General features: G+C 46.9%; 4 protein-coding genes across 4 annotated transcripts; 3 read left to right on the forward strand and 1 right to left on the reverse strand.

Moving 5' to 3' along the window:
* Positions 1–520: 520 nt before the first annotated feature.
* Positions 521–2622, forward strand: F4807DRAFT_288007 (MFS general substrate transporter). Its single transcript, XM_047994767.1, has 5 exons — positions 521–825; positions 882–926; positions 986–1194; positions 1270–1432; positions 1496–2622. The coding sequence occupies exons 1-5, from the start codon at positions 700–702 to the stop codon at positions 2456–2458; spliced, it is 1506 nt and encodes a 501-aa protein (XP_047849841.1). The 5' UTR covers positions 521–699; the 3' UTR covers positions 2459–2622.
* A 5949-nt stretch (positions 2623–8571) lies between these two features.
* On the forward strand, positions 8572–10287 carry F4807DRAFT_454066 (uncharacterized protein; the record flags this gene model as incomplete). Its single annotated transcript, XM_048000534.1, has 4 exons — positions 8572–8882; positions 8967–9168; positions 9238–9438; positions 9499–10287. The coding sequence occupies 4 exons, from the start codon at positions 8572–8574 to the stop codon at positions 10285–10287; spliced, it is 1503 nt and encodes a 500-aa protein (XP_047849842.1).
* Positions 10288–11203: 916 nt separating this feature from the next.
* Positions 11204–12874, forward strand: F4807DRAFT_288277 (Aldo/keto reductase). Its single transcript, XM_047994768.1, has 4 exons — positions 11204–11391; positions 11463–11554; positions 11630–12062; positions 12125–12874. The coding sequence occupies exons 1-4, from the start codon at positions 11319–11321 to the stop codon at positions 12514–12516; spliced, it is 990 nt and encodes a 329-aa protein (XP_047849843.1). The 5' UTR covers positions 11204–11318; the 3' UTR covers positions 12517–12874.
* On the reverse strand, positions 12844–14795 carry F4807DRAFT_443599 (uncharacterized protein). Its single transcript, XM_047999568.1, has one exon. It carries the CDS (start codon positions 14622–14624, stop codon positions 13233–13235), a length of 1392 nt encoding a protein of 463 aa, XP_047849844.1. The 5' UTR covers positions 14625–14795; the 3' UTR covers positions 12844–13232.
* Between the last annotated feature and the right edge of the window lie 634 nt (positions 14796–15429).

The raw sequence follows: 15429 nt of genomic DNA on the forward strand, positions 1-15429 counted from the left end.
GGTTGTGGGATTGGGCAGATAATGGCCCACCTTGACGAAGCCTGCTTCTGAAGCTCATACATAAGGTATGGATTTAAGATAAGTCAGTTATTATTGCCCCCCTCCAAAAAAACCGTCCCCATACTCTCCATTTAATAAACTGCCGATCCTTCTCCTCCATGCTTTCCTCCACATCATCCCGGTCCCTGTCATTACTTATTACAAACCTCCCTTCTCCCACTTATTGACCTCTGAAGCCCTGCGGCCGTTGTCATTCGGGCTATTAACGCCTTCCGTCTCCTACTGTCCACCACCGTCCACCACCGTCCGCCATCATACATAACGCCGGCAACTTCTTTCATATTCCTACGCGTACACCTAACATAAGTTCACACCCCGCCATATACCAGTCTTTTGTCAATCTCATTTCCCCTTTTTGGCCTCATCAATTCATTCCTATCCTCTCAATCCTTTGGTATCTCCTTGGATTGATTATCTTCGGTTTCGTGTATTATATCTGAGCCCAATTGATCGCACATATTGATTGTGCCGACCCTTAGTCCCGAGATCCGACGATGAGCAGGACGATATCTCTAAGATAGCATCGACTTCAGGCCTCGTCTCGTCCAATAAATTTTACTCAGCCTACTTCGTCGCAATAAAGTGAGTAAACCTAGACCAGTCATTTCTCCATACGGCGGAACACGACCTCGAAATACCATGAGCGACGTGGAGAAGCACTCCGCCTCGCGGGACTCTAGTAAAGAGGCAAATCATGTGGAATCCTTCGATGGTCTTCCTCCTGATCCAGATGCCCATCTTTCCCTTGAAGAAAGGGACAAGATAGTGAGTATTATCGCATTAATTCGATGCCTTTTCGCGATAGCTGACCATTATGTTAGGACAAAAAACTCATTCGAAAACTTGATTGGATATTAATACCTTGGGTAAGCTCATATTCATCGCGCGCGGTCGCGTCGCCCATGGCTGACATCAATCATCTCAGCTTTGCATTCTATATTTGCTTGCGTTCTTAGATCGGTCCAACATTGGCAACGCGAAAGTCGCGAATCTGCCGCAGGATTTGCATCTGAGGCTTCCAGATCAGTACAATGAAACACTTACGATTTTTTTCATTTCGTACTCGCTCTTCGAGCCTCTCACCAATGTTCTGCTAAAGAGGCTGCGGCCGTCCGTGTTCATCCCAATTATCATGTAAGTCTTAACTATGATTACCCGACTATCGGAATCCTAGCCGAAGGCAAACCAGCTAACGTCGTGACACCCTAGGGTGCTATGGGGTGCCTCAATGACAGGCATGGGCTTCGTATACAACTACTCCGGCCTAATGGCAGCGCGTTGGTTTCTCGGTCTGGCCGAGGCCGGGCTTTTCCCCGGTGTAAATTATTATCTATCATGTTGGTATCGCCGATCCGAGTTCGGCGTTCGTGCTGTAAGTCCACTCACTCCTCCTGTATTTCTCTGTTTCGATAGTAATGTCACTAACCTCTCTTAGGCTATTTTCTTCTCGGCAGCAGCTATTTCGGGTTCTTTCGGTGGTCTCCTTGCTGCCGCAATAGAATTGATGGACGGCATAGGTGGCCGACCCGGTTGGGCTTGGATCTTCATCTTGGAAGGACTCCTTACTGTGGTGTTTGGCGTCGCATCCTTCTGGATGGTGCATGACTTCCCTGATCAAGCCCGATTTCTCTCGGACGTGGACCGTATTCGCGTAGTCCGTCGACTCAAGCTGGACCAACAATCTTCGGCCGAACATGAAGAATGGAAAATAAGCTATCTCATTGCCGGGCTTAAAGATTGGAAGATGTGGCTTGGTATGGTTATCTACATGGGCTGCGACATGCCTCTATATGCCTTTTCGCTTTTCTTGCCCAGCATTATCCAGGAGCTAGGCTGGAGCACAAGTACCGTCCGCTCCCAACTTTTGAGCGTGCCGCCATATGCCGCGGCCGCTTTGCTGACCGTTGTCATTGGTTTTGTCGCCGATCGAACCCGTCAACGAGGTCTGTGCAATATCGTCGTCAGTTTCATCGGTATTGCTGGATTCTTGATGCTTCTCGCCTCGACCGACGCCAGGGTTAAATACGCTGGTACCTTCCTCGGCGCTTTAGGAATATATCCATGCATCTCCAATACCATCACCTGGATGGCAAACAATACTGAAGGAGTATATAAACGGGGCGTCGTGCTCGGTTTTGTGATTGGTTGGGGCAACTTGAACGGCATTGTCAGTTCAAACATCTACTACAACCCACCGCGATACCTTGAAGGCCACGGTATTATGGTCGCGTATATGACACTTTTTCTGTTAGGAGGCAGCGTGCTCATGACGACGCTACTTCGCATCGAGAACAAGAAGAGGCGCGAAGGCAAGCGCGATTACCGTATCGAGGGCAAGAGCGCGGCCGAAATCGAGGCCTTGGGTGATGCCAAACCTGACTTCATGTACACGGTCTGATGGAAAATTGGGTCGATATGGATGTATAGAATGGCGTGGCCGCGGGGTATGAAGATGCTCTGGATACCTTCCCTAACTTGTCTTGGTTGTCGACTGGGTTTAGTGTTGTATTAAAGGGGAAATGGGGGTGGTTTTTAGACCGGCACTATTTCTACGGACACGAATTACGATGCTCAAAACTGTCGGAAATGATGGCCTCGCAGCCTGGAAGTCAGAGGTAGTGGTATGGAAATGAGATTGTTAAATTATCGCCTTTATATATAATACACAGTCGCTCTGCTCGGTTATGGTCCTGTGGGCTCTCCTATTCTTGTCTTTGAGTAGGGATTATGGGTAGACGACGCCCTCGTGACATAAACGCCCAACGCTGACAATTACAGATTTCATAAGTCGTATTTTATCTGTGAGAGATACTCTAATAAATAAACGTGTAGAGATAAGGTCTCATGCACATTACTGCCACCCCCTTCCTCTCCTTCCTCAGCCCACCTATCCCCTTTTTTTTCGTTTTCCGGCATAATGATTCTTTTCGCCTCTCAGATCCTAACTTGTAATCCGTGAGAGCTTTGGAAATATGAAGACTGTATCACTGACATATCGACTTATGTTGTCTGTTTCCATCCAAGCGTCGGTACCATAATCTTAGGCATGAACTAGGCTAGTAATTAGCTAGTAGATATTTCACTAGTCTCTAGTAAAACATCAAATTGTCGGGGTAATTAATCATAATTACCTCCACACGATGTATAGCTCTTCCACAAACTATATATCACTGAGTGACGTTTGACTACCTATGTACTGTAAGACGCTGGAGAAAAGGTACAAATCTAGCGTCGTTGATAGATGGTCTACATAATCGTGTCGGTATGTAATCATTGTATTAAGCGCGCTTAACGGCTTTAACTCACTTCCCGTCCATTCCAGTAGCTTTTTCGAAATTTCGGTGCTTCGAGCCACGCTTGTCTCGCTAATTTGTATTTCTACGACCTTAAAATCATTTCTGCTCGCAATTTCGCGGCTAAGTACGGCCCATAGATGATATCTGACCCTATCAGACACCAGTTCATGGATAAGAGAGCAATGGATGTCATAAGGCGGACGAGCAAACTTCCTTTTTTAAAAAATTACAATACCCGTTCCAACCAAACCGGATTGTATATAAAGCTACTTCAAGCACTTATGTTTGAGCATGTCGAATTGGTTTTCTTCGTTCGGGGTCGTAGAATCTCCCTTCCCTGCAATGGCCGCAACATAGAGACCTATGGTACCTAGTTGCTACTTTGCTATGCGTAAAATCAGCGTTGCCTAGGATAATGGAGAACAAAATGGTCCTCGTAGCCTTCATTTCCGTTGTTCCTGACTTGAAGACGGGAAAATCAGGCCATCCCCCCTTAGCAATGGAGCCGGCTACGCACTTCACAGTATTATTTCTGAACGATATGAGGCCCAAGTCGAAAAGCTGAATATTATCGAGTTTGAGCACTGCTATGAGTTTTCATACTCGTCATTGGAAGTGGCTCATTCTTAATACACTCGGGTATCTTCTTTGTTTTCTCGTCTGTGGGAGAACTGAGAGATAGATACGTACATATATACATACGCAAGATTAGAAACATACCACGCAAGTTCGACAGACTGGCCTACCAAGGCTGCTTGTGAACCTTAGAAAGGCCCACTCGTATTTTACCACAAAAGCTGGGCGATGTGAGCCTTTGCTTAAAACTCGGGGATGAGGAAATCGATAATGAGAATAATGAGAATACCAACACTATAGCGCTGACCGCCGCGATTTCAGTGGCTATATACGGGATAGATCTGAGTAGGTGGTTGACTACGGCAGTGATAGCAATCTTTTATTGCGGTGTTTTTGATGGCAAACAGGGCAATCTAGCACAGGTAATTTCCACATGTAGGTTGGGGGCTTGCTTGGATATGCTCTCAAGGTCGTAATGTTCTTTAGAATGCTAAAGTAATGATATGATCGACATCTTGAGGACTCTTGGGTTTACTGACGAATGTTTTCCCAAAGAATGAACATCGTTGTAGTGTTTAAGTAGTCTTGACAGGACGGCCCCATATCTGTGAATTTGAAAACATTGATTGTTCATATAACTCTCGTCAATCTCCTTGATACTCCGTCTATGTTCCTGAGAGTATTTACACCACTCTCGGTTGTTAGTTCTGTGACTTCATTAAGTATCTACACATATTTTTCTTTGGTCGTAGGTAAATCTTTTACGCATCATTACATCAAACATCCCTGATACTTTCCCTTACACAATTCTGATTTACCTAAATACATCCATTGATTACCTATACAATACCCAGCCTCTAAGCATTCCAGACTCAACCATTCGATCCTGACACTGTCACAGAGCCCAGCATGGCCACAACTTATCAGCGGGTATTTGCAGTGGGAAATATGTCAAGAAGTTCAGATATCGCGACAGGCTGATAATTTACCGAAATTCCGAGCTGTTGGAAAGCGATGGCTTCATACTGGACTGGGAGACCATCCCTTCATCCCATTACTTGCGGAAGTAAGTCTGTTCTCGACTGAGACGTGTCATGCGACCTCGCTTCCACTATTACAGTCTCCTTAACGTCGACTCCCACGGACTCGTTTTCGACGTACTAAACGGCTGTCGTAAAAGCTAACGGCTCTGTCATTTCCTTTAGGTCATATCATGAAGAAGATAGCATATATACCGCCACCTATTCTTTCGTTTGCTACTTTCTCTCGCTATATCGCCATATCGCCATATCGACTTAACTACCAACATAAGCGGATGATATCAGTATCATTATTCAAGGAATTCTCACTGTCGTACATATACATGCGGCGGATACAACCTTATTCCCTTCGCCTTGTGGACCCGACCGCGGCATAATCATTACGAACACTCGATATAATCATAGGAAGACACCCAATGTGTTATGAGCATAATTGCACATAACTATCGAAAAGAACATAAATCTCTACTTTGATCCCGGAACTCTACCATATAACAAGGTGATCGAGTGAGGTTATCGTTCCATTTCAGCGCCAAGCAATGCCTTATACAGTTAGGGATTCCGGGTTCAGGGTCATTGGCCAGGTCAAGGGTTCTTGATTCGGTTGACTTGCCAAGGCTATCACAAGCAATTTCCAAGTTATTTCCAAGAACGGGTTGATATTCAAAATTGGCAGCCACGGGTGAAGTTATAAAAGGTAGATCGCACGCCCCAGTAGTTTAATATATTGTTCAACCAATCATACCGCTTGATAGCAATGCTACCCACCACAAACGGTAATAATCTTAGCGCTGAACTTACTTTCCCCATGGGCAAATACGTCCATGGGTCACACAGCGGGGGCTCTTGCTAACATTTAGGGCTCTAAGTCAGCAGCTAGTGGATACATGGAAGTAGATACACGAATACTTTATTTGCGCGAAGTAAACGACAAACCCTTTCTCCTAACACAACGCCTAAGATATCGTTACGAGGTATCAGCGACATGATATATTTGCAACCTTCAGAGTCGGAGCTCGGTGTACAGCCCGAATATTGCACTCGAAACATCGATTACGATAGGCTCGGAAAGTCGGGTCTAAGTCAGTCGCAGAAAACCGGAAATGTTGCGAAAAACATTGTCGCTAAATGCAATCTTCCATAGGCGCTGAAGTAGGTAACCTTGAGGTTATCTTAGACAACTAATTCCGTGACCGAGACTTTTGTCGCCGCATGGATTTGGTTGGGCCAGCACCTCGAAGCGGCAGTACTTAGCCTCGGTGCATTTCATTGAGATATGAGAGCCTTTCGCCATTGGGCCGCTGTTGCAGCCTGCGTCATGCAGTGTAGCAAACAGTCGCCCGTCGCCCGTCACTCTCGTTCAATAATACCCTTTGTTCACCGCGGTCCTCTTTCTCCTCCGCATTTCGAATATTCCTATGACTTGAGCTATTGGAGGTTCTTCAACCCCGGTTCAGTTAGGATCAACGAAAACTCGGCAGTCAGCTAATAGTCCGAGAGCCTACCAGCTAGTAGTAGCTTCAGGGCACCGTCTAAGAGTAATTTACCATGTCCATCCTAGACGATTTACATGCAGGGAATTGCCCTGTCATATATCGTTCCGATCAAACCAGGCTTTTCTAACCCGCGCCAACGCCCCTGCATCCAACCTCCAACGATCCACGTGGAGAAAAATTGCAAGACAGACGGGATGGATTTTCGCAAATTGGGGAATCTCTTATGTCTCCAAATCTTCATCTTGTCCGTTACACCGCCCAGGAGTTTGCTCTCCGCCGCTGTCTACTAGACAAAGGATTTACAAGCAGGTAAGGCAGCCACTCGCCCGATTGTTCTAGATTATAAGCCCCACGATTACTAGATAAACCAGTCTAAGCCTTCCAAGCCTACCTTCCAATCCTACATTGCACTTTTATATGTGCTTATAGTTGCATGTAGCTACTTCTTCGGTAACCTTCTTTAGTATTATTTGGTGAGGCCCGCCGGAATATGCAGGCTACGGCGACCTGCGGGGGACTTTATGTTCGATGCAGATATTGCGTTATATATCTCCTTAGTCACCAAACTACTTTCAATGCCCTGGGTAGCTCCCATTCTGGCAATACGTCCATGATAATTCTGTTCGTAGGTACGGATCAAAGTCGCCCTTACTTCCACCCATCTGCATGGCGTTTCTTGCGGCAAGCTCAAACGAGTTTTATTCGGCAAAACAATTGGCGCACACATATGTAGCACTGCATTAGGATCTTCTAGAAGGAATATGTCCTTTGAACTCTTTAGGCTCTTTGGTAAGGCTGTAGATGATTTAATACTATTCAAGCTTTTAGACTGCCCGGGAGCCTCATATCTCAACACATCTATCATACGAACATTAAACATTGTCGTGGAGGTTTCACAGAATCTAGCTCTCCTAAACCAGATACGAACGATTCTCTTATTCTCCACCTGGTATTCTCCTTTTCCTCGGGTAACATCACTTGCTGTACAACATTATAGATTACTGGAAGGTCTGAGTCTGGCTTCTGGGAATTATGGAAGGGTCCGATAAATTATTACCCATATTGCTGCTACCAACCTACCAGTAACCCGACTGGGAAAGGAGGGACATCAGCGTGGCCTGTCCGAACCTGCCTTTCCCGTCTGCCACGAGACGTATAGTCATGTACCCACCTCATGGCCCATTACCTCTCTCAATACTCCTGCACGTTGCTCCTACGTCAGCTCCCTCCTGTCATAATTGTTGAAGCAGACCACCTGAGCATGCAGCCACTGGCGTGGCTTATATACGACTAGCAAGCGAAGGTTGCGGATACATGCGTGTATTGGCTTTTTCTAACTCACTTCCATTAAACTTCGATATTACTCGCGATATAACTCTCCTATCCACGGGCACTTGGACCAATAACTCAAATGCAATTCCTAAATCGACCTATGTCCGCGAGCTTGTCAAATTTTGAGTCATCCACTATCTGGTGCTCTTTCAATACCTAGGTGATCTCTAGGGCTCCCAAACCAGCTATGTGGTCTACCTAGAAAGTACCTCAAGTATCCTCCATATATCAGTTTTGTTTCCGTCCCATATACCCTCCCACCCAACCCACCAACGACACCGTCCACCGAACCTTCATCTTCAAACTCCTTTCGATTATCAACAGTTTTCCATTACGATTTTCATTTGTCCTGAGAAATACATGCACATTCTACCTAATTCATTTTTTGTTCCTAAATAAGTCACCGACTATTCATTTACACACATCCCCATTTCATACTCGACCGCCTGTCTTCAAGAACCTACTATCCCATTACAACCCTACCTGGAATGGTAGTATCTCGAATATCCCACCCGTTCATATCTACCCAATCGCCGTGTATGAATAGAGGAGGGACCTACGTAACCGTAGCCTAACAATTCCTTTTATTCGTCCATGGCATAGGCACGTTGACATCCGCTGGATTACTTAACCTTTCCTACGAACTAGATAATCCATCAAACTTACACCAGGGGAGAGCTGTTTAGACGGAATTTCCCTAACCGGTGTAATATCATTCATCCGATATTCCTATGACCACCGATCCATCCTAACCAAGTCACGATAACCGTGATGGGTGGTATAATACGCACGGATCCCGATGGCAGCGGAGAGGTGGTCGCGCCTGGAGCGCTTACAAGACAACACATCGAGACCATCGTGGTATTCGAAAGACTGGGTGCCGCCTTGTCGGTCACCGGCGTCCTCTTGATTTTCATCGCCTACGCTTTTCTTAAGCGACTCCGATCCGTGCCGAATACCTTCATTCTATTTGCATCTTTCGCGAACCTCGGAGCTAGCATTGCCTGCTTGATGGGATACTCAGGAGTTCTGGCAGGATCTAACAGCCACCTATGCCAGGCTCAGGCCTTCATGTTTGAACTGTGAGTTTGCTATCGATTCCCCCTGATACGCGGATCCACAAAAGGGTCACGAGTACCGACGAACTTGAGCTAATGCGCTCTCAGATTTATGCAATCAGATCCATGGTGGTCTTTTGCCATGGCAGTCAATGTATACATGGTATTCTTCTTCTCCGCGAACCCCAACAGTTTTCTTCGTTACTGGTGGGCCTATTTCTTGGTTTGTTATGGTATCCCATTCATACCCTCCTTATGGCTACTAGTGGTGCGCGGCGGCGATGGGCAGAACGTATACGGTAATGCAACGGTAAGCCCGGACCCCCTCATCTTTACATTTCTGTCTCTTTGTCGTGATATGTACTAACAAAACCCTCAGATTTGGTGTTGGATAGATAAGGACTGGTCCAACTTGCGAATCTATACTTATTACCTCCCTATATGGGTCTGTATCATCCTCTCGACTTGCATCTACGTTGCGGTTGGTTATTATGTGTTCAAACAACGTAATCAACTCCGCAACCTATCGCTGAGCAACCCTGCCCGCGATGTGCCGACCGCGCGTGATTCAGGAGAGAAGGCAAGCCCCAACCCCGCACAACACCAGACATCAGAACCAGATAACTAACTAAGTCAGCAGACTCTATTCGGAAACGCAGCCATTATGGGTAGCATCAACCGGGAAGTAGTACAAGTAACCACCGTCAACTCGTCAACCGCGCACCCCATCTCCGGCCCCTCATCCTCCAGCGCCACCGCCACCGCCGCGCCACCGCAGAACTGGTTCGACGGCCCTCCCGACAACCAATCGTACTTCGACGGGCCCGCGACGCCCATCTCGGCAGCAGCGGCGAACCCGTACCAGACGACGGTGACGCAGATCAGCGCGGACCCGGCGCCGCGCACGGGCCTGCGGGCCCGCGCCCGCGAGAACTGGCGGCGCTGGCGCGCGCGCCTCGACCACATGGACCAGGTGAAGCTGGCGTACCTGCGCACGTCGTTCGTGTTCGCGATCAGCGTGTTCGTGACGTGGACGCCGAGCAGCATCAACCGCGTGCACGACCTCGTCTACGCCGAGACCGCTAGCTTCGCGCTCAACCTGGCCAGCGCCGTCGTGCTGCCGCTCCAGGGCGTCTGGAACGCGGTTATCTTCTTCTCGACGTCGTGGACGGCGTTGCGCGGCGAGGTGCGCGATCGTAGGGATGCGAGGCGCGGGATCCCTAGGGGCTTGAGGGATGCGAATGCCGTCAGGGATGAGCGCGATCGCGATCGCGCGCTGGAGTTGGAGAGGAGGCGGACGAATAAGATGGGGAAGGGACATCATGATGATGCGGGTAGTGAGATTAGTACTGAGAGCACGATTGCTGGGACTGTGGTCAGCGGGGGCGCGGTTAGGGTTATGCGAGGCGGTTCGCTGACTAGTCTTTGAACGTGTCTACTATTAGGGGTACTCGGGACGGAGAAATCCTCTCACGTGGTGAACGACAACTACCTACGTTATTTGCGTTACGACGGATATTAGGGGTTCGAATGGACACATGGATCGAAGGCGGATGCATATTCCTTATCCACGCTACTAGTAGGTGGGTACTGGATAAGTGTACCTACCTATTTACTCCAGAGGGTTTGGTGTAGGTATCGGTCGGCGCAGTGTGTACCCAGGTCAGTCAGTCAGTCCGCGGTTATTCGACGTGCGGTTTTCGATTCGGGTCAGGAACCGCAAGTTCGAATAAGGGGGTGTTTGGCTAAGGCGGGCCTAATAGTCCGCCACTTGTCTGTTGAATGGATGTAGGGTATACAGGTCTGTAGGATACCTCTATTGAGGTCAATGAAGATAAATGCAAATCCGCCTTGCGTCCGCGTAAACGCATCATTGCAGTCTTTGAGTAACTTGGAATAGCTTGTTTATCTCATACTTGGGCTTAATGGGAGAAACTATATTGTTTTCTCTGTGCCATTCACTCTATGATGCTTTATACCTTCCCCATGTGTTTCGGTTTTTTTTTTTTTTTTTTTTTTTTTTTTTTTTTTTTTTGGTTCATATAGTGGGCGAATTTTGAGATGCCACTCCTTTTCCCTCGTGCTCCGACAGAGACGTAAACCCTGAGAATTTTGACGTCTTCCCATTGGAGATTATATACGATGTTATAGCCTAGTTTCATACTAATTTTGGCTACGACCTAAACTCATAGCCAGCAGCCCTGTCACTATAATCCTCATAAATTGGGTCTCGGGGTTGAGTTAACTGACGCGGATTTAACCACAAACTCCATGTCCGCAATGTTCTATAAGTACTCTACACATAATTGCGAGATGGATTTAATGATTATAGAAATCTATCAGAGGGTTAGGAACTGAGCTAACTTAAATCATTATTTACATTATCCGGGAGTGTCACAAGTGGAAATTCCTTGTTTGCCAAGCAACCGTATCGGCTCGATCATCACGATATTCTCCACCATGAGTCTAAGCAGGAAACCGCTCACTATGGTCTGTGGCAAAGAGGTCGGCCCTGTTGGGTTTGGCTTGCTAGGTAATTAATATAAGTCATTGAGTGTACTATGGCTACGAAGAAAGGTACCAGGCTAATATTATTTGATCTAGGTATGACGAAGCCATGGGCGCCCGTCGAATACCCCGTAGCAATTAAAGTAATGAAGGCGGCTTTGGAACAAGGCGCAAACCTCTGGAATGGTGTAAGTGTGATTTCAGAAAAGGCTCTTTAGGGGTTTCCTGTTCGGTCTGCGTGTTCAAGGTTAACTGGAATGCAGGGAATTCACTATGGTACACCTGAGGCCAACTCCTTGCATCTGCTGAAGTATTACTTCGAACAATACCCTGAGGATGCCAGCAAGGTTGTCATAAGTATTAAAGGATGTTTCACTTTCGATAACGGGCCAGACGGAAGCCCAGAAGGAATCCGCGCAGCTGTAGAAGAAGCTGTCAGAGTGTTAGGTGGCACCAAGACCATCGACGTCTTTGAACTCGCACGAGTCGACCCTAAAGTCCCCATAGAGACATCCGTAAAAGCCATGGCCGAACTGGTCAAGGAGGGAAAGATTGGCGGAATTGGCCTGAGTGAGGTTAGCGCTACCACGATCCGGAAAGTACAAGCTATTCATCCTATCTCTGCCGTCGAGATTGAGATGAGCTTGTTTACCCCCGATCCATTGCGTAATGGCATCTCAGATACGTGTCATGAGCGTATGTAATTTGATTATTCGTGAAAGGGAGAATATTGACCCACTAACGACATGATATAACAGTTGGGATTCCCATGGTGGCATATACCCCAGTTGGACGTGGCTTGCTCACGGGCGCGTTCCGTACGCACGATGATCTTCCGAAGGACGGTTTTTGGCGTACGCTCCCGCGGTTCCAGCCTGAGGCTTTCGATCAAAACATTAAGCTCGTCCAGGCAGTGGAGCAGATAGCCAAGCGCAAGGGTGTAACAACCGGACAAGTAGCCATTGGCTGGGTGGTAGCTGTTGGCGCTATCCCTATTCCTGGGACTACAAGACTTGAGCGAGCCATCGAGAACACCAAGGCTGCCTCACTGACAGATGAAGATTTGGCTGAGATCCAGAAGATCATTGATACCCTACCTATCTGCGGGGAGCGATATGGTGGTTGGATGGAAAAGTACAATAATGCATAACAATGCTTTATCTTTTGCAGGGGTTAGTGTGTGCTAAAGTTGAAGGTATCTAATCACACATGGGGAGTGATTTGGTTAAGATATTTATGTTGCTTGATGTTATTAACATAGGTAGTCTTCCACATAAAAGAGCGAGATTACCCCTGAATGAAAATCCAAAGCCAACCTTGAGACGAATTTTAAATACATCCACAATATAATATCTCTACCAGTTCCCTACCTACTATCACAGGACTATTTTAGACAATTTTTACATCATTTCTCATCTGGCGTCTCCAATAGAAACCGCTTTCTAAGGCAAGGGTTTCAATCAGGGTCGAATCATGTTTTCTCTCTCTTTTTTAGAAGAAATAAAAGCTCATACGAAATAATAATTTTACTTCATACTTGAGAATTTACTATAGAATAAGAAATCCGTTTTCCCGCACACTTCAAGTAACATATAGCTTCAATGATACGAAGTTATGTCATCAAAAGGTACATTATTTCATAAAGCCCTACTAAGAACCAGGACTGGACCACCGTAGTCATAAGGTAGAAAATATTGATAGTAGAGCCAAATCTATCCTAGGAGAACACATGAGTGAGTAAAATCTATAGCCCAACCGTAGCTTCATAAAAATATTATTCCCTCCATACCGTGACCGTGAGACTGGACAACGCCGTAGAATCAATCAGTAGTTATAAAAAAGCCGGCTAAAACCATATAAATAGCTTTATCCAGGTCGTTGGTCTGTCGATTCTGTTTTTGCAACGAGGCTTTCCGGTATAGGAGCTGATTCTAGGATAGTAGGGTCTTTGCGGAATTCTGGACTCTGTACTACTCCTTTAATGACAGCTAGGACATTCCTTTCTATAACGCTCACGGGACCATCCGGCTTGCCAGGAGCAGACATGACTTTGCATAGATAGCGGAGCGCACTCTTCATTGCTCGTTCCTTCATCTCGAGGGCTCCCGGGCCGCTAACATCGACCGCCTGGGTAATAAGGGCTGGAATGTACGTGACTTGCACTGCTGGCTCGGCGACAGAACCATCTATGTTGAGCGATTTCCGCAGAGATTTCCTTACGTCGTCTTCAAGGGATGTCCATACGCGGTTATACAGTTCGGCAGTTTTTAGATCGGCGACACTGCCCATACATAAGAGTCGCGCGAGAGCCCGATCGTCTTCCACATTGAGATCGAGCGGCCGAAATTTCTTTTCGATGAGCAGGTTAAGCCGACGCGTCAATACTAAGTCGTAACCTGCGCGCAAACTCAAACCCTCCGAAATCATGCCCATTCCCACATCGTACACAGTGCGGTAAGCGTCGAAGTTGGACTGAGTCAGCTTTTTTGCGCAAGTCCAGTCCAGATGACCAGCGGCGCCCGCGATGTCTAGCAGCTGCTCCTCAAATCGAAGCCGGAAACTTCGCGGGTGACCTCTCATCGTCGCGAGACCCGCTAGGCATGCAGGCGCATTCTCTGCTTGGGCTAATTGTCCAAAGTTGAATTCGGCTCCCAGTTCCATGCCGCGAATGATATCATCTCTGTCTTCTTGCGAAAGACGGCATCTGGTGTCGGTAGGATTTAGGCACTTGACAAGGCCGGCTCTGACTGCCTTTATGAGGATCATATCATGGTTCTGGTTAGCGATATTCTCGCCAGTTTCTTTCTCGTAGTCCAAAGCAAGCTGGTCGTCCTTCCCTATATCATTCACCACTATAGAAGTAATAAGGGCATAGAGCTCATTTGGATATGATGGATTTAGAAGCGATTCTTTGTAGAATGTACGCATCCATTCAAATGATTTGCGAGATAGTTTCAGCGCTTCAGCTTGGTTTGCGATCAGGGTATCGTATTGTCCGTTCCAAGTCCACTTCAAGGTGAGAAGTCCAGTAAGGGTGCGATTGACCTCGTCGTAGTCTCGTCCATATAAATATACCGAAGGCGACTCGGATGATGGTCTAGTGTCATCTACGCCGCCGACAGAGTAGGCGCGCATAAGACGGCCCAGTTCATCCTTAAAGTCGCCATAGATGAGAGACAAGAGGCTTTCATCAGACAGCGCAAACAGGGTATTAGGATTGCGAGATAGTTCGTAGAGGGCATTAGAGGGGGAAGACATCTTCAGAATTTGCTATATCAAAAGCGAGAGTGAAGAGAGGCTCGGGGGCTTCCCCTACATGTATGTCATAGGTATGGTAATAGTATCGAGAGCCTAATACCCTGGTCCTACCTCAAGGTGGGCTATGCCAGACAGATGGGCAAACCTGCAGGGATCTCTGTGGCTTGTGGCTTATCAGCTGAGATAAAGATTTAAGCATTTGCAGGGGATGATTTTACGATTAGCACGGGAAAATCTACTTCATTTATCAGTTTAGCGAGCTCACCTCACCAGCTCGCCACAGCTGGGAACAGCTGCGGCTGTCCCCTATTAAGAGTCAGGTAAGGGGTACGAGTTTCAAGCAAACTCCGAGAAGTCAAACAGCTGCGCTAATCATTTGATTTATATGTGAATCCTACCTAAGTTCTACAATTTAACCGATTATTAATCTATGACATTGCATTGTGGACATCAACTCGCAAACCTGAATCATAGGTATTCAAGACCTACATGTTCCCGCGTCAGATGATTTTGAAAATTCTCATACATGTTGGAAATTCAAGTCATTTAAACAGGTGATTCATGCAGCTTGTGATCACCAACTTCATGAATGGACAGGACTAAGCGATGTCGTGACCGCAATACTCATTTCGAGGGTAGAAGCTTCGCTAATTCCTCCCCGGAACCAACTAAGGCAGCTTTTGAGATAGGGGGCATCGTTCAGCTTTTGATTGGTCAATATTGGATGGCGCAGTTTTTCAGGCGCCTTTTAGGGCTCCCCTTTCAATTTAGGGCTCCCCTTTCAAACCAACACTATCAACTGCCA

Source organism: Annulohypoxylon truncatum (assembly GCF_022578515.1).
Source record: "Annulohypoxylon truncatum strain CBS 140777 unplaced genomic scaffold F4807scaffold_44, whole genome shotgun sequence".
Lineage (NCBI taxonomy): Eukaryota > Fungi > Ascomycota > Sordariomycetes > Xylariales > Hypoxylaceae > Annulohypoxylon > Annulohypoxylon truncatum.

Bases quoted from the DNA above. Each gene is read 5' to 3' on its own strand.
- F4807DRAFT_288277 (XM_047994768.1), top strand. From the start codon at position 11,319: ATGAGTCTAAGCAGGAAACCGCTCACTATGGTCTGTGGCAAAGAGGTC. The intron at 11,392-11,462 runs GTAATTAATATA...TATTTGATCTAG, and splicing joins TGTTGGGTTTGGCTTGCTAG to GTATGACGAAGCCATGGGCG. The intron at 11,555-11,629 runs GTAAGTGTGATT...ACTGGAATGCAG, and splicing joins GCGCAAACCTCTGGAATGGT to GGAATTCACTATGGTACACC.
- F4807DRAFT_288007 (XM_047994767.1), top strand. From the start codon at position 700: ATGAGCGACGTGGAGAAGCACTCCGCCTCGCGGGACTCTAGTAAAGAG. The intron at 927-985 runs GTAAGCTCATAT...CAATCATCTCAG, and splicing joins ATTGGATATTAATACCTTGG to CTTTGCATTCTATATTTGCT. The intron at 1,433-1,495 runs GTAAGTCCACTC...AACCTCTCTTAG, and splicing joins CCGAGTTCGGCGTTCGTGCT to GCTATTTTCTTCTCGGCAGC.
- F4807DRAFT_443599 (XM_047999568.1), bottom strand. From the start codon at position 14,624: ATGTCTTCCCCCTCTAATGCCCTCTACGAACTATCTCGCAATCCTAAT.